The sequence below is a fragment of the Neurospora tetraspora genome (genome assembly GCF_033439725.1).
Source record: "Neurospora tetraspora strain CBS 560.94 chromosome Unknown B0H65scaffold_4, whole genome shotgun sequence".
In the NCBI taxonomy this organism is placed as follows: domain Eukaryota; kingdom Fungi; phylum Ascomycota; class Sordariomycetes; order Sordariales; family Sordariaceae; genus Neurospora; species Neurospora tetraspora.
Window position 1 is genome coordinate 1,575,945 of NW_026944386.1, and position 17,940 is coordinate 1,593,884.

The 17,940-nt window shown below is 52.2% G+C and overlaps 3 protein-coding genes and 1 non-coding gene across 4 annotated transcripts; 2 read left to right on the forward strand and 2 right to left on the reverse strand.

The window, feature by feature from the left end:
* Positions 1-1,429: 1,429 nt before the first annotated feature.
* Positions 1,430-3,289, forward strand: B0H65DRAFT_464935 (P-loop containing nucleoside triphosphate hydrolase protein). The gene is made up of 2 exons (XM_062826779.1): positions 1,430-1,949; positions 2,039-3,289. Exons 1-2 carry the CDS (start codon positions 1,715-1,717, stop codon positions 2,971-2,973), a joined length of 1,170 nt encoding a protein of 389 aa, XP_062681515.1. The 5' UTR covers positions 1,430-1,714; the 3' UTR covers positions 2,974-3,289.
* A 596-nt stretch (positions 3,290-3,885) lies between these two features.
* B0H65DRAFT_189358 (uncharacterized protein) lies at positions 3,886-7,800 on the reverse strand. Its single transcript, XM_062821612.1, has 2 exons — positions 5,577-7,800; positions 3,886-5,508 (listed from the first exon to the last, which is right to left on the reverse strand). The coding sequence occupies exons 1-2, from the start codon at positions 7,578-7,580 to the stop codon at positions 4,198-4,200; spliced, it is 3,315 nt and encodes a 1,104-aa protein (XP_062681516.1). The 5' UTR covers positions 7,581-7,800; the 3' UTR covers positions 3,886-4,197.
* A 6,872-nt stretch (positions 7,801-14,672) lies between these two features.
* B0H65DRAFT_t237 lies at positions 14,673-14,770 on the forward strand. The gene has a single exon. It is a non-coding gene; the product is annotated as a tRNA-Glu (tRNA).
* A 1,813-nt stretch (positions 14,771-16,583) lies between these two features.
* Positions 16,584-17,591, reverse strand: B0H65DRAFT_189414 (bladder cancer-related protein BC10-domain-containing protein). Its single transcript, XM_062821613.1, has 2 exons — positions 17,245-17,591; positions 16,584-17,168 (listed from the first exon to the last, which is right to left on the reverse strand). The coding sequence occupies exons 1-2, from the start codon at positions 17,259-17,261 to the stop codon at positions 16,718-16,720; spliced, it is 468 nt and encodes a 155-aa protein (XP_062681517.1). The 5' UTR covers positions 17,262-17,591; the 3' UTR covers positions 16,584-16,717.
* Between the last annotated feature and the right edge of the window lie 349 nt (positions 17,592-17,940).

Genomic DNA, 17,940 nt, shown 5'->3' on the forward strand with positions numbered 1-17,940 from the left:
TTTGGATAACACCAACATTAACACCGAGAGCAGAAATGAACCAGCATGACGCCTGAATTGACATTACGGAAGGTGCCGCTGCTGCTGTAACTGTCGCTGCAACTGCAACCACTTTAACTCGAGCACAGACGTTGCAACAGATAACGGCCTTCCTCTTTGAGTTTGAAGCTTTGATAGTAGTATCAGGACCCTGAAGTCGTGTAAAGAGAAACAATAGTCCTTGTCACTTTCTCTCTTTTCCAAATACCATGTTATTCATTCCATCTCTATCTACACTGCTGCAGCACAGTATCAGTTACGCAAAAGACTTCAATTCAAGCCGCCATGTCTCGATCCTTGGCAAGTTGGCGCATCTGGAACCAAGACGGGAACAGCGCGAGGGAGGATTCGATGTGACCGCCGCGTGCACCGGTTGGCCAGCACGGTTCGCTGACACCATTTTGTGGAGGGTGAGAGAAGCCAAATGGCCTCTCCCGGTCGACGCCGGTCTCAAGTCATCATGGACCGTCATGGACCGTCATGGATGACTGATCCTAGGCTCACCAGGGTGACCCCTTCTCACTTCTGTGCCCTGCTAGGCCTGCCTGTTTGACAACCCCCACTCCATCAGCTGAGCTGATATCGCAGGGCCGCCTCACCTCTCACTATACATCGAGTATCACCATGTGAATCGAGGGATGTGAGAGTAAAGCACGGTGTAGCATGACTGCGACGGGTATACGTATGCACTTCAGGACGGTATGGGTAGGAAAATTATTGCTCATTCTCATGGTCGAATCGAGTTACCATGTCAAGCGACCGTCCTCTCCCTCATTCACCAAGAATAGAAATGGTTATCAATAGCTATTTCGGCTTGGAGAAAAAAATTTCTTTCAGTCACACTGAAGGGAAGGATAAGGATCGCCCATTACAATAAGAAGCCAACTGATAAGGTAACCGCCTGAAAGAGGGGTAGCTGAACGACAGGCTCATGGGAATGAGACATGTGCAGTGACATGTGCCGTGCGCCCTTGTGTGCCATCTACACAGGCTGTAGAAAGCTTAAAATGGAAGAAATGAGAGTTGACACATTCAGAAAAAGAAGATGAATTTAAAGACGCAGTGCACGGCGAGTCTCAATGCTGGATGACAAGCATCTGCAGGGAAAGGTGAATATGCGTGCTGGTAGCAATCGTGACGGGACCGCACCGTAGCATGACGGGGACCTTTTGGAGTTTGGCGAGATGCCACAGCAGCATGGATGAAAGTGACATCATTTTCAAGACTTGAACCTTCTGAAGCTCCCCTGCGAGTCTGGAACCACAAAGTCACGTGTAACCCCACAAAGCACGAGCCTCTGCCGTCTTTCGGTACGTACCTACCTTATCCTGACATGGCGTTCTGATAGAGGCGGGAGCTGAGTCTTGGCATTGGGAGCCGGCCGGGTGTGTTGCGTTGACCTGAAGCTGCCTGTCTTCGGTGACCTTCGTTGACGCTGGCTGCTGCATCGCTGAACGCCATCACCACCTCCACCATTCCACCACTAGTAAACATCACCACCACAACCCACCATCACGAACGAGTGTCTGCGCATCGCAACACACGACCCCGACGAGCAAGCGACGACAAAATCCCGACCGAGCATCCAAGGGCAAACCTATCCCACCTTACACAGCACAACCAGACAAACAACCCATTACCGCGAGAGCTCCGTCTCTCCCTACACGCCGTCACCATGGCGCTCGACAACTACTACCACAACAAGATCGAGGCGATGAAGCTCGAGATCCTCAAGGGTCAAGCCGTCCTCCGCCGTCTCGAAGCACAACGAAACGACTACAACTCGCGCGTGCGCCTGCTCAGGGAAGAGCTTGGTCTGCTACAACAGCCCGGGTCCTATGTGGGTGAGGTCGTCAAGGTTATGAGCACAAAGAAGGTCCTCGTCAAGGTGCACCCGGAGGGCAAATACGGTACGCTTCCCCTCCCTCCTTCTGCTGTGTCCTGTATTACGGGTGGATGAACGACGGAAGTACTAACTTGTTGCCCCGCCGCCCACCAGTCGTCGATGTATCCGACAATGTCGACATCACCAAGCTCACCGTCGGCAAGCGCGTCACCCTCCTCTCAGACTCGTACAAGCTCGAAAAGATGCTTCCTTCCTCAGTAGACCCGCTCGTGTCCCTCATGATGGTCGAAAAGGTGCCCGACAGTACCTACGATATGATTGGTGGTCTGGACCAGCAAATCAAGGAGATCAAGGAGGTGATCGAGCTCGGCCTCAAGCACCCCGAGCTCTTCGAGTCGCTAGGTATTGCCCAACCAAAGGGCGTCTTGCTCTACGGCCCTCCCGGTACCGGCAAGACCCTGCTCGCCCGTGCCGTCGCCCACCACACCGACTGCAAGTTCATCCGCGTCTCGGGCTCCGAGCTCGTGCAAAAGTACATCGGCGAGGGTTCCCGCATGGTGCGCGAGCTGTTCGTCATGGCGCGCGAGCACGCGCCCTCCATCATCTTCATGGACGAGATCGACTCCATCGGTTCTTCGCGTGTCGAGGGCTCGTCCGGCGGCGACTCCGAAGTCCAGCGCACCATGCTCGAGCTCCTCAACCAGCTCGACGGCTTCGAGCCGACCAAGAACATCAAGGTCATCATGGCCACCAACCGTCTTGACATTCTCGACCCTGCCCTCTTGCGCCCCGGTCGCATCGACCGCAAGATCGAGTTCCCCCCGCCAAGCGTCGAGGCCCGCGCCGACATCTTGCGCATCCACAGCCGCAAGATGAACCTGACGCGCGGCATCAACCTGACCAAGATCGCCGAGAAGATGAACGGGTGCTCGGGCGCCGAGCTCAAGGGCGTCTGTACCGAGGCCGGCATGTACGCCCTCCGCGAGAGGCGCGTGCACGTCACGCAGGAGGACTTTGAGCTGGCCACGGCCAAGATTCTGAATAAGCATGATGATAAGGAGGTGTCGTTGGCCAAGTTGTGGCGTTAATTTCTCCCGTACTGGAAAAGGGAAAAGGGGAAAAGGAAGGTTGAAAGGAAGGAGGGGACGAAGAAGGGTTTATGCGTCCAACGATACGATACAGAATACAATATTACTTTTTATGGGAAAAGTAACTGATTGGGCTTGTTCGCTTTCCTTGAGACTGCCTTTGCCGTCTACATAGACTGTCCAAGTGTATCGTATTGTATATTACAAGATTCAAAGCGGTCCTTGGCAATAGCGGGATACCTAGTACCCTCCTCTAGCGGAACTAACAGATTGAAGTAGCTTAAGTAGCGATGGGAACATTACCATTGACTCTCTATCCTGGGCCCTCCCTGGTGCTGCCTTTATTTGCACTGGGTCATCATCACCGCGTCTCAGAACAACTGTCACACGACGACGTACAGATCATGCGAAAAGTGAGAGAAAATTGTTCATTGGAGTGGCTTAGGTGTCTCGAGTATCAAAGTCTATTTGTAAGCTGCATGCGTGGCTGCCCGTGAGTGAGTAGCGAACCCTCATAGTCTTACAAACTCCCAGCCAAACTGCCACGAAACCGCGCCATGCAAGAGCTACTAACAAACCACAAACCGGAAGAACGCCCATTCACATGCCATTTCCAAGTACACAACACCAACCAGTAAGGCTTCAGTAGTGATCATGGTAAAGGTAATGGTAATGGTAATGGTAATAATAGTAAACGACAGAAAAAGGTGCGGATGGGGTACTGGGTAACTGAGGTATGCGTAGACAAACGACAACAACGACAACAAGAACTACTAAAAAAAGACGACAACAACAACAACAACGTAACAGTAGTAACAGGATGACACGCTCTCCCACCGACCGACCAGCCAAACCGAAAATATGCTAGTAGTGTAGTAAAGGAAGACTTTCATCATCACACCATCTTCATCTCTTCGTCCTTTACTTCCTCAGTTCATCCATCCATCAACCCTTTCTCTCTTACACTCTCCTTCGTTCGCTATATGGTCCACCGTCTTGTGTTATAAGGGGAACAACGACCGATTAAGAACCATATGATGTATCCATCCCATCCCTTCCCATCCCGTTTCACATCCATTCCTTTCCCTTTCCGTGCCAAAATGCTTCTTGCTTTTCCGTCTGTCCGTTCGCCGAACCGGAACCCCTTAAAAAGAAAAAGGCCCGATGCGCAACTGACCTGACTCTGACCAACTTGTGTACAATGCTTCACCTTCTTGTGATATCTCACAGAGCCAAACTTCCACTCCTAACTCTGCTACTTCCTCTCTTCCCACCGGCACCACCAGCGCTGGTATGATGAGAACGCTCCTCCAGCCGCCAGATCCACTCGATGACCGTCTCATAGCAGAGGACAAACTGCCTTAGACTCTGGACCATGCTCAATCTCTGACCGCGGAAGTCCTCAACGGTCTTGGCGATGAGGTCAAGTCCGTCGTCATCGAGCCAGGTGGTGTCAATTCCTTGGTCATCCTTGCTACTTCCCTCTCTCGTCTCGGTTGGTGCTGGTGGTGGAACGCCGAAGTCGAATCCCTTGCTCTCATCCAGGTTCTTCATCCCTCCTAGACCGCCGGGCCCATGATCGAACTGAAGCCCCTTATGTCCACCCATGGGGATGTCGCCGTCCGAGTCACGGTTACTCTCAGTGGCCTGTCGCTTAGAAGGGTTGACTCCGTCAACCTCTCCGTCCGTTTCCGAGATCCGTCGCCCGCCAAAGCGGTCATCGATCCGCCGATCCGCCTTCTCGGTCTTGCGCATCCGTTGACGCTTGAGCATGTCGATCACGCTGTCAACTGTGCAGAAGGCGCCTGTCCGGCCGCAGCCTGCGGAGCAGTGCACCAGCATGGGACGCGCGTGGTCGTTCGGGTCGGGTGCGTCGTTCGGGTCGAGGGGTAGCGAGTCGCCGCGCTTGAGACGGTTGGTGAAGTTCCTGACGTCGACCTGCATCTCGTCGGAGGGAGGAGCGCCAGAGGTTTCAAGGGCGGGTGCCGCTCGTTGCATGACATTGGCGAGCTCGACCAGGGCGAGGAGGTGGCTCGGTTGGGCCGGCGCTCCAAAGTCTGGCCAGGAGGGATAGTGGAGTTGGGTGATTTCGCGCATCGGGAGGAAGGGGTGAGCGCCGTGGCTCAGGGCGAACTTGCGGATGATGACGTATGGTGTCTCTGCCGAAGCCGCAGCGGACTGCTGCGTGCCGTCGAGGTTTGGCTGCATCGTTGTGGTGTTGGCACGACGGCGGCCACCTTCCGCTCCGCCAGCTTGTGCTGGGTTCCAGGGGAACGCGCCTTGCGTAGCATCCCCGGAAGGTACGTTTGTTGTCGAAGAGGCGGAGTCTGACGTTGTTGGCACGCCGGCTTGAGAGCCTTGTCTGTGCTTGTCAATATCCAAAGACACCTTCTTTTCTGACAGTACTCGGAGCTTGATGGGACCAAAGTCTTTGCCTTTCCAGTAGGGATGGCACTTTAGTTGCCCTCCCTCGGATTCGGCCGTCAACATGACGATGACACGGACGTCCTGATCCCAAATGACGGACCAGAAATCCTGTAAAGACCATCAGTCAGCTGCTGATGCACTCAAACTAGAATGTTCCTTGTCAAGTGTCGACATACCTCGAAAGTAGCCGGTAGCGGGCCCTGGCTAGCGATGTATCGCTTGTTGCTACGGCTTGCTTGGATGTGGCTGGCATTGACATAATCGCATTCGCCATCTCGGCGGCCCTGAAGCCTTACCCGCGCGTGTTCGAACGGTAGAATGTCCTTATACCTGTTCTTTCCACCCTTCTCAATTCCGGACAGCTGCACCTTTCCGTGCAGTTTAGGGTCCGGGTTACGACCAGGAGTGAAAACGGAGTAAGCGTCCTTCATCCGAGACTGTTCCCTCAACTCAATGCGAAGGAACTTCTCCGACACCTTCTTTCCATGGTCACCACTGTCGGCTGCTTCCTTTAGCCACTTTGGCAGAGTCTCCTTGTTGAGCTCTTGAGGAAGACCAATGTCCATCTGCCCAACTCCATCGACCAGATCTTGGTTTTGTCGGATGTTGTTAAAGAAGGGGTTCGGGCCCTTCCCTGTGGTGGGCAACATCACACCGCCAATGACAGGCGGAATGTTGGCTCCTCCAGGACCAGCTCCGGCACCCTGCCCTAGAGACAGGGCTGGCGTTGTGGTAGCGGATGACCCACGGTCAATCAGGTCTGGGTATGTTTCGGCGAAGGCCCTGAATCCTCCACGCAGGATAGTTGCTGAACCAGAGAAGCCCTCGTTCGTGAACTTCTTGATCATGTTGATGGCGCCCATGGCGTCGCGCTTGTCGGACGAAGAAGCATCGTACACGACCAGGTACTTTGCGTTGGGCCAGTTAGAGAACTTGTCCTGATCCTGGTTTGCCGAGAACGTTTGCTGGAGCTTCTGCAAGTTGAATGTTGCTCGCTTCAGTAGCGTTGTCGGAATGCACAGGTTCAGAGAACCCTTTACCCTGGATACGGCATACTGGGGCGAGACCCGAATATCGAGCAACAAGAGTTCTGAATCATCCCCTTGGTCCATAAGGTCCTTCAGCCGACCCGGGTCTATCATAGCTGGCCCATCGTTGTTCGCTGCTGCCTTGGGGTTGGGAGGGACAGTATCCGCTCTTCGTTGCTGCATTGGTGGCTCGGCCTTTGTTGATGACATGGACAAACGCGGGTGGCGGTCATCGACTCGGGAGATGGAATGGGCCGACTTTCCCCAATCTACGGGGGTTCCAAAAGGAGGATCGATCTGCGCTGGTGATTCGTGCCTGCCCATGTTGAAGAAGGAAGGCGCATTGAGGGAGGCTTGGGAGCTTCGCTTCGAGTCCCCGGAGATATAGGCGGAATCATGCACACTATCATTATCGCCTGGTTGTTTGGGGTTTTGAATGTCCTTGTTGAACTTGAGGTTGGGGAGCGGGCCATGCAGACCCAGACCAGACAGCCTGGGGAGGTGGCCGCTCGTGGGCTCGGCACCGAGGCTTAGGTTATGTCGCTTGGGCGGCTCTGGCCTCTTGAAGCCAAAAGGTGTTGAGGGACCGGGAGTACGCGGGCCCATGGTAATATTGAAGTGCGACCCCGACAAGCTGAAGGACGATTTCCCGAGGTTGGCATCTATTTGCCTCCTGAAGGCCTCGAAGTCGGGGTTCGCATCTAGGGGCAATGGCTTCGGTATTGCTGCCGCGAATGATTTCACCGAGGAAGACGGCGAGGCCCAGTTTTCGGTGGGCAATACGGCCGACTCCAGCGGATCGGCGGCATGGTCGACCGAGAGGCCAAAGTAATTAGGGCTCGGGGTACGAGCATCTTGTTGTTGGGCGGACGTGCCGGGAGAGAGCCTGGGAGGGTATGGCTGGCCGACGGAGTAGATGCGCGGCGAGGCTAGCGGCGTGCCGGTGGGCTTGTGGGTAAAGTAGGACTGGGAATTCGAATTTGATCGCGAATGGGGCCCTGGTGTTTTCATGGTGAGGTATGTGGCGGTGGTGGTTGTGGTAGAGTGGGTGTTGGTTCCCTGATTCGGCGACATGGCTGCTATGTTGGCGACGAAGATTCGCGGTCTCGTCCTACGTTCCGCCACAAATAATTCTTCCCTCGATCGTTTCATAAGGCTCCCATCTTCTGTCGCCGAGACCGACGTTGTAAAGGTAGGATAAGGGGTAGGTAGTTATACTCGTCTGGGTATTGAAGCAGGGTACGTAGGTCGGCGGCAGGCTTTGGAGGCGAAGCGACGCAAGTGGCTCGATATATGTCGCAGAGACGAAGCCCTGGAGCGCAAGTCGACAGGAAAGGCTGTAAGTTTTCGATGCGATGTTATGGAGAGAAGGTGGACAAGGAGGTACCTTACGTAGGCGCAGGGGAGGATTAGTGGAGGTGGATTGCCGAGGGGAGGAGACCGTGGAGGAGACTCGTGGAGAGGAGCCGGTCGGTACAATTGAGAGCGCCCGTGTTTCGTCGTCAAGGTGGACTCTTTGCAGAAGACGATGGGATGTACCGAACGGTGGAGGGGCGTGAAATTGACAGGAACCTGGAGGCGACTACCCTGTCTCAGCAGCAGTGGGGAAGCTGGGAAGGTCGACTTGTTATCGCAGCAGCAGGAAGCGTGAGACAGTCTGCAGTGTCTACGTATGTAATGTAGTGTAGTGTAGTGTAGCGGTCGAATGAATTGTCCTGGATGACTCCTTTTTGAGGGTCGAGATGTGATGTTGAAGGGTAGCCGAGTATCGTACTGTGTAGTACTGTGTTAATGGTTGTCCTTTTTACGTAGTTGGAGGAAGAGGTTACGAAGAGGGAGAAGAGACGAAGAAGAAAAAAAAGAGACGGACCTGACAGGAAGGGGACTAGGGGAGTTGTGTGTCCTGCGTGTGTGTGAGAACTGGAGATCGTGGTGGTGTCGGGGTCCCCCAGAGTGGGTGGATTGTGGATTGCAAGTGGGGTACAATAACCTCGACAGGCTGTCCAAAAAGAACAAGAACAAAAGGTAAAAGGTACAAGTACCTTTACAAGTCCAACTGGCGGCTGTGGAGCCCCTGACGCGCAGGTGGGGATGGTTCCGAGAGCGCCCCTGTACGGTGATGTCGTCGTCGGTTTCTGTACGGCTCAACAACCTCTTAGAAGGATCTGCTATCTGGGTCACTTCCGAGGCGCAGATCGGCCTCTAGATTGAAGCTGAATGAGGCTAAGTTTTGTAAATAGACTCGGAATATTGTTCTGGCCAAGTCGGATGTCGGAATTGAACACAACCGACTTTTTGTTGCGACTAACTGCAGTACACTTTTCACGCGCGCCTTCGTTTCGTCTCTTTTGCAATTTAGACTCAAGGGTGTGGGAGGTTATACTGTACGTACTCAGCACAGTACAAATTATTGGCCACTGGCGGCTGGCGGGGTCTGTTCCATTGATGTCGCGTCGGGGATGATCGCTGTTGGAAAACTGACAAGACGATCAGGTTCGGCTTGGCGGCCGAGGAAACTTGTCCAACTTTGTTTTCGTTTCGTAGGCCTTTTTCCTTGAGATTACTACCTGCTACAGAAATATCTCTATACCTCTTTGGAGTCGGCGAATTCCTCTTTGGGGCTGAATGAGGTATCAAATGGGCATAGGTCGGCCAGTTGAGGGAGACATTTATGGGAATGGTCAAAATCAGTTTGGAGGGGGTGTAATTGTGCGCCAAAAGTCAAAGCCAGGGGATGGTTGGGGTTTGAACAAGGGGTCAATGTCTGCACAAGTTTGATGTCAAACTGGATGGAAGCAATGATCTGCGCTGCTGCAGTTCCCCCAAAACGTTGTCATCGTTGACGTCGCTTTGCTGACCTCATCCACGGGTCGCCCACTCATCAGTGACGAGATGTCTTTTTTGATAAAGTGGTGTCGAGGCGAAATTCCTACAGACTAAGCCTTGCCTTTACAGTTTACCGGCTCATCTTCATATGTTTTGTTGTCTCTGTCGCCTCTCTCACTTCTACGCACGTAGGGCTTCATTATGCTTGTCTAGCTTGCAATTCCAGTTTAACACTTGGAACACTGCAGGAGAGGGAAGTTTCTTCGTCCGATGTGTCTCCAAATAGTCCGGACGAAAGCGGAATGCCGTCACTGTCATCATATCTGTCCGTACGGCACTCGGTCACGGATACCGGCGCAACCCTGACGTATATGCGCCGTATGTATGCTGCGTATGTATGCTGAAGCAGTTGAACCATTTTGCAGGTTTGTCCCAGCTTCAAGACGGCAACCGGGTGTCCATTGTTCGAAACCGTATAGATAGGATGGAGAATAATAGAAATATCATGTAATTTCAGGTGATGGTGGAGGAACCCAACAAACAGTCAAACACACAGATACGCCAGGGCCAATGTGCGTCACTTGTCGTCATAGTTGGTAGCAGCGCCCCGGATATCCGTCGAAGCTTACAGTCCGACCATACGTATCCGTGTTTGATCGAACTGCCTGGCCTGGTATCCGAATGTCTCCCACCTCTGATTCAACCGTCTAGCGCTTACTTACTACTGAGTACGGTGACTCGTTGGAGACGAGGTTCTAGATGGATCGCCGACCTCCGAATCTCGTCAATGGATCAAGAAACTAAGCAATTCAGAGTCAAAGAGGGTGCCTGAAAATCTCCGTCAACAAGTGTTCTGGATGGGTCTTTGGGTGTCTCCGAATCTGGCCAACAGGAAGGACGAGCACACCAGTTTCAAGGAACCCGACTTCCAAAAATATCACACGATGTTTACCCCTTCCTATAGACATCGTGACTCTGATCCTTTCGGCCTGTTTCTTCGTCTTCAATGTTTCACCATCAGCTGCTTGACGAGAGAAAAGGTCCCTAGCATTGACACGACGACAAGGACGATGGCGGTTATGGTCGTCGTCGTCTGCTGGAATTGGACAGGCTGGGCACGTGCAGCTAGCGGCCACGCGAAGACGGCCGGGCTAGGTAGGGTCTGTATCTTCTTAGCAGCAATGTACCTGCTACCGGCAGAGAAGAATGGAAGCTTGCCCGAGTAACAGGATTTGGCACAGTGCTCCAACCCACGGGATGCAGTGGACTGCAGTTAGTGCTGTACCTGTACCTCGCTCTACGGGCAAGCTCCGCCGTGCAGCCGCGCTGTCCTTTACCGCCCGCTGCTGCCCTGCGGGATGTCGACAAGTGACTGGGCGGGGATGACAACGTCATTGCTCCATTTGGGACTCGGACTGCAAATCCCCAAATCAATTGGTGATCAGGAACTTCTGTTGGAGGTAAAAGTTACATGTGGAAGATGTAGCGGCGCCAACGTAGGGGTTTCTGGCCTGACTATGACCGCATCGAGCTCATCCAAATCAAAGCTGGCAGGACCGAATGGATGGGACAAACCGACGGCTGCGACTTGGCGACGTGGTTGTAAGAAAATCTAAAGCCTTCGGGAACAACATCAATCAATATCTGTTCAAAAATCTAGAATCATCCATTGCATAGTTTGTCCCATTGCTCCAAAACTCCAACACGTCCAAACTCAGCTCACTCCCAATGCCACAGTGGAAATACTAAACGTCCCATGTCCGTCTCGAGGTTCATCACTACAACCACAACGTCCAAAAACTTGGACTCGAGAGACCATAAAGTCGCATCCGCTCCACCGAGCTTACTCCCCCACTGTTTCTATGTAATTCTCTCTTGTTGTCGACAGCAAGATTTGACCTCATGGAAGTCGGTCGAGTCTGGAGCATTGGAGCATTGGCTCCGTTGTCTGGTATCGTGCCAATACACATGTCCGCCCAAGGCTGTTTCAGGGGAGATCAGGGGGTGAATGATCACCAAACTTTCATGGCTTTGGTAGTGTCGTGGGGCAGCGAACCCGCTGAGGTGGCATGTACTGCTTGGTCCGCTTTGGCTAGCGCGGCACTCAACTGCAAGCTTACAATGGGATGCTTTTTGTTTGGCATTGAGAATGGGGGGGCATTGGGGATCGTGCCTTGCTTGAAGAGCAGGCAGATCAGGGTCCTGCCCTCCCGGCCACGAGGAAACCCGTTCCCATGTTCCCATGATCGCGCAATCGAAGCACCATCGGACAGTTCCAGCAGTTGCATGTCAGGCACGCTACACTGAGACCGATTCATGGTGCACAATGTGCTTATCAAGATCCGACTGATCTCCTGTTTTCCCAGGTCCGTTGTGGTTCTTGATCCCGACTATAAGCCCGTTTGAGGTTGTCCTCCGCTATAGTGCTTGTCATTATGTATCACGCTGCCGCCGTTAACTGTCATCGACAGCCAACCTAGCTTCATCCTGGCGTGGCCTGTTTGCTGCCCGAAACCAACATCGGCATCTGGCAAATGGATCCCTCCTGTTATCCTTTTCGATCACGAGATGTCTGAAAATGGAGCAAGCCAAGGCATCCCAGTAGAACCGCCGACCCTCTGGCACATGGACAGAATGCGATCTGGTTCTGGAAAACTGGAGATATCCGCGCAACCCGTTCAAAAACGTCGATCCCGTGCCTGGAGTTCGGAGGGGATGCCAAGGAGCTTGCGTGGGAGGTGGAATTGGTATCGATACCTCCCGTCGACGGCATCGTGTCGTGTGTGCGCCGCCGCACAGTAGAAGTACGAGAACCACGAGCCGGTGCATTCGGGCAGAGCCAGGCCTGAAATCCCGTCCCCGTGGGGACCATTTCTCGATTTTTAGGGGTCCTGTCCCTCCTCAGCTGTTCCGTTCCAGGCCATCTCCCGTCCATCCAGATGGTGTTCACGACATGTGGACCAGGGCGGGAGGGCACAGTAAAATCCAGGAAACAACGCGCTCACGGCTCTCGGCGGCACCATGGGGGTGGAATGGCGCCATTTCCGCATGTTGATCAGCCCGTTGGGACACGCTGGGAGGTTATGTTCCGAAGTGGTCGGCAGCGTGGTTAAAGCCGTAACTCTAGGGATCCCACCCAGGAAACACCCCCAAGGAGGACGGTTGGGACGGGCCTGTGCCCAGAATGCCCAGAATTGTCCACCTTCATCAATCGTGACCTTGATTTTGGGACAGAGCTAAGACGTTCTAGATCTCCAGAGACCGTCTCATCTGCAGCAGTCACCGCCAGGTTTGTCGAGATTTGCGACAGATTGTCCAGAGACGGGATTTCGTTGCAAAGGGGGTGTCTGTCGATGATCCCTTGCATTGAATCTGTGCAAGGCATCAGTCCCTCTCAAATCCGCTTGAAAAAGCACCTTATACGAGCGAGTCGCAGAATTCAAGCTTCTGCAACAATTGGCAAGAAACCAGATGACAATACCGGGAACTTGTCGACTTCTTTGCGATTCTGGAGCGCAGTAAGGGGGAGACAACATGTTGAAGTTGGTGCTTGAATGTGTGAATGTACAAGTGTACCCGGGAACGTTCATTGTCCGGTGGACCCCCCAGACCCTCCATGCCCCACTGTGCAAAGTTGCGAACTCCTGCATGCACGGCACTCAACGACGTCATCGCGGAGTCCACGTTTCTGGCTCCTGTGGGCAGCAAGCGGCGCGCCCCTGTCTCAGCCGCTTCCAGGAAGGCAAGCGCAGCTGCGCAGGACCCTGCTTTGCCAAATCAACCGTGCACACTAGTCTTAATAGGGAAGTAATGATGCACATCACTGCACCTCAAAGGGCAAAGCTTTGAGAATTCTCCATTTTATGTCGGAAGGATTTCGGACGAGCATCGCCAGGGAAATGCCATCTCATCAAAAAAACACGCACGAGGGCATTCCGACGGGTCAACTGCATGCGATTCGGACGAGTTTGGCTGATGGATTAGGATCGGCCGGGCCCCACGTTGGACTTCCTTCGGACTTCCCATCGGGGACCATTGTCTTTGTCCGTCTCCATCGCTCCGGAGTTGCGAATAACCTCAAGTCCCATCTCGGATCAGACGGAACGGGAAAGTTGAATGCCAAGAGATCCAAAGTTGGACACTTAAAGAGATTTTGATAGACCCCCCTTCCTTGCGGATGTTATAACTTCGTTTCTCACCACCAGTGAACAACACCCACGGCAACCCTCTCGCACTCGGTTGCATCCCGATGCCCCTGTGTGGCTCTGGCAGAGTGTCGCACATAGAATCTCTACACTGCGTAAGGCGTCTACGGCAGCACGGCATAACACTATTGTCACACCCAAAAAGAAATCACACCTTCACCGTACTTCATGATAGGTACGACAGCGATACGAGAACTCAGAAGTCAGAAAGAGGAACCGTTCGGCCCTGACCCCGTCTCCCCGTGTTCTCCTTCCCCCAATCCCCCAGGCTTCCGTGCCGTGCCCCACGTTACGCGGAGAGGTCGGGGAGATTTGAGGATTATGCCCTGCCTTTCCGATAGCCGCCTCAACCCCTCCTCCTCTATCAGAGTTACATCTTGCGGTGCCGGTCAATTGAAGATCTCAGAGGTCTAGATCAGTCTATTCGAGGGCTCGTGAGTGAGGGGTAAAATGTCGATTTTCATAACAGGCGAGGGTAGGATAATAATAGCCAACTGATGCACCAAGGGACTCTTTGTGTTACTCACACAACTCCGTTCTGAGGGTGTTGTCAACGCCGTCATTATGAGCCCATGATGGGCTGATGCGGCTACGTTGGCGAGATAAGGGTATATAGCTGTCTGAAAACTACGTCGTGTTAGGAAGTTGCGGTGATGATGATTTACACAGCATGGTCCGAATCGCGTATACGTAGCAAGGGGAGTATGAAGATGTTCTCTCTTTGAGAAGGGACGTATTGAAAATGAGAAAGGTGAAGTGTCATTCACTCGACGGACTGACAAACATCGCAAGACCGGCGAGTCTAGCTTTCAACGCGGAGTCGACGATAGCCTCAAGTTGACTCTTTCGGTAATCACTACACACGACTCTCAGCTACAATAAAATCACCAGAGAGACCGCAAACATGAAATGGCTCGGTCTCCTGAAACCAACATGTGGGTCTCGCTCACATAGGTCCAGGTGAGGCTCTTCTCAACACCACGAGTCATGCAAAGTATCTCCAGTCCACTCGTGCCAGCCACAGCCCTAAACCCACCACACTCGATAAACACAAAATATCCACCACCAGTCACCACAAACACAACCACACACTCTCATAACATGTGAAGGGTTACTCCCACATAGAAAGGACCAAAAACCCCCTACATAATCCAAGCAACCCCTACCCTTCCCTCAACAAACAGAGCAAAGAGAAGCTCTCCATACTTATGGATCGGGTATGGTGTAGCGGTAACATCGTTGACTCTCACTTCTTCTATAAAAGAGTGATTGCTTTCTCAACAGCCCCGGGTTCGACTCCCGGTATCCGAGTGATAAAACGATTTTTTGTTTGTTTGTTCTGGTCCTGGAGGGGTTCTGATGCTCTGGTATTTTCTTTTTTTTTTTCTTTTTTTTTAAAAATCTTTTCTCTTTCTGTTGTTGATAAGTAATCAGGCTTTGGCAGGTCATGATATCTCTCAGTTATGTGTTATCTTTTTGCTTCGTGTCGGCTGCTGTTGTTTGTGTGAACTGGTACATCTCGACATCTCAGAGAGGAGTTGTTGTGGCTGAGTTGAGGTTTCGTGGTTTTGAAATCCTTTTGGAGGACGACTCTACAGTTTCGTTTGAGATCATGAACAGAATGGAATCTGAACGGGACATAGACCTCGATCCTATCAGCTCTCCCAACCACTCTGAATTCAAGATGGCTCGTTATCAGCAACGCGCCCTCACAAGCACTGTTGAGTGTGCCTTGAATGTTTATAGAGGCGATGTTCTAGCCGAGTGATTCCCTAAGGTAGGCAACATTTCTTGACTAACATTTTCAGGCTAAGGAACTTCTTAGTAACTGCTAAGAGACAAAGATTTGGGGGTTTAAACATAGGTCTTCTCGGAACAATTCTACCCCTTGCACTCGCCTTCAGAAATTGAAGAGAGGAGTAAAGGGAAATGAAGAGAGGAGTAAAGAGAGGAGTGAAGAGATATTGAAGAGGGACCGGAGAGGAATAAAAAGAGGAGTAGATAAATGAATAAAGAGAAAAGTGAAGAGAGATTATAGAGAGATTGAAGAGAGACTAAAGAGAGACTGAAGAGATATTAAAGAGAGATTGAAGAAAGACCAGTTCCTATTGTCCTTAACTCTCAATCACCGGATGTTCCCTTATTTGTATGATACCCGTCAAGACAAAGGGTGAGAAGGGACACTCATGACTGTACGGACCATTATTTGTTGTGCAGTTAGAGCTCGACCACATCTTTGAACCGGAGAACCGAGACAATCCGAAACTATGTTCTCTGTAGTTATACCTGTTCTATCTTTTTCTTCTTGTTTGCTTTGCCACTGTCGCCATCTGGCAAGATCCCATTCAGATGCTCAGAGGTAGACAGGCTTGAGGAGGACGGTTCGTCTTTGGGCTGCCACAATGGATGACTTGCTAAATGTATCGAGCATCTTCCCATCAGCTCTTGTTTGGCCTGGGCTTGAGTCTACTGCAGATGTGTTGTATGCCAAGTAACCCTTTTCATTGTATGTTGGGTATTTTCGAAAGTAGGAGTTCCATTTTCGTTCTAGTTGTCATGTCAGTTCATGTTTTATGTTGGAACTCAAGAGATTCGATGACCTCGTTATGTTGGAGCCTTTCTTGAGTACCTACCATTGGCAGATCATGAACGCAGTGAAGTCCTTCTCGCGACAATCCATTTTCTCAGGGAGCGAGGAGGGACACTTACATCGATCAACGTCGCCAAGTATACACCCGAACGCGGTTTCCCCATGTTATTAAGTGCCACCTATGAACAGGAAATGTAAGCACATATCATGATGATATCTACGCTATGGGTATCTGTAAGCTCCCTACAAGCCGGCCAGACTATACATTCCTGACAAAGTTATATACCGCTAATAGACATTATTCGCTTCCGTTGTATACTTTGCGATGCTTAATATGTAACAGCTCCAACAAGGCGAAGCTCATAGGGCCGCCTGGCTACCGAACGGTAAACACCACGTAAAACAGAAGCCCCCTTTTGACGACTATCATCTCTGCAGAGGTAAGAGTGGCGGCACACCATCCAGATATTGAGGCACAAATTCTAGTGGCAGTGGCCGCTTATCCTCAAGGTTCAAAAACCACAGAAGGGGCCACAAAATGAAAAAGCGATGTGAGGTGCGAACGGAGGATGGCGAGCATACAAGAAGTAGCAGGCCAAGCATGTGATGGGATATAGGTTCTAATTATCCACTCCTATTACTTTTCCGCTAACGTCCGTAAGATCATCCTATAGTCTGATATAGAGGTCCAAGCAGTCGATTCGCCACTCCCTCCTCCCCAGCAGACTCCTCAACCACTCCAGTCCCAAGCCCGTCCACTCCACCCTCGTCCTGGCCGCCTTGTCCATCGCGGCCGTCGCCAGCGTGCCAACCGTCGTGTTGAACATGTCGAGAACCACGACCGCTGTACTGTTTGGGATTTCCACCATGGTTGTGCTGGTGCCATTATGCGTAGGAGCGTAGATATGATGTGTGGTCGGATTCGGTTCCTTTGGTTGGAACCAGTTGCTGCTGACGTCGAAGAAGCACCGGTCGGACCAGTTACACGACGTCAGGAAGAGGATGACGAGCAGGAAGGAGCAGTATATGCATGGTCGGTTAAGGAAGTATGTGCAGATGAAGAAGACGAGGATGAAGGCGGGCGACGCGTTGGTCGGTATGAAGAGCAGTGGGAGCCAACTGGATTTGCGATATTCGTTAGTTTCCTTCCAAACTAGCTATGCGCCGGGATTTGGACAGATAGACTCTGACGAACCTCCGAAGACAGAACATTTTCTGCTTATGTGGTTGTTGCACAAAGGCAACTGGACGGGTAGTGTTACTGTCCGAATGTGGGGAAAACGAATGAACGTGTCCTTCCTGGCTGGAATCACCCGAGAGACCTGACAGACGGCGCGACTGAGATCAAAGGGGAACGCCGCTCGGGTTGTTCGCCGTACTAGCGTATGTGGATTGGTAAACCGCCGGGGATATCGAATCGGACTCGAGATGAACGAGCGTGTGCACACGGTAGTATGATTCGAGGCGCGAGATTGGAGAAGGTATGTACCTCGACGAAGAAGACCCGAGCAAGTAATGTGCCGTGTTGCACACTCTTCCCGGACTTCAACGTGGCGGGCTGGTTCGTGGGACCCGAAGGAGGTTCAAAATTTGCTCGTTCGTTCGCAAAGAGTGGAAAAGTTGGCGATTCCGTCACCGTCCAAAATTCGATTCGCCAGGCGCAAAGCAAGCAGGAGGATCTGGGACGGGCGGATAAAGAACGCGGAAGCTCTATTGACAGCGTGATTGCACGGCGACAGGCAGAGCGCGGTAGGGCGATATTCGCGAGGGAAGAATAATGTCTTTTTTTTGTTTAGTTTTCGGGGTCCTCCAGTGTCAAAGGAACCTTGACGCGGCGGACGGGACGATCTGCTGGACTTTCCACTTGCAACTGTCACTTGCGCAATTGCCC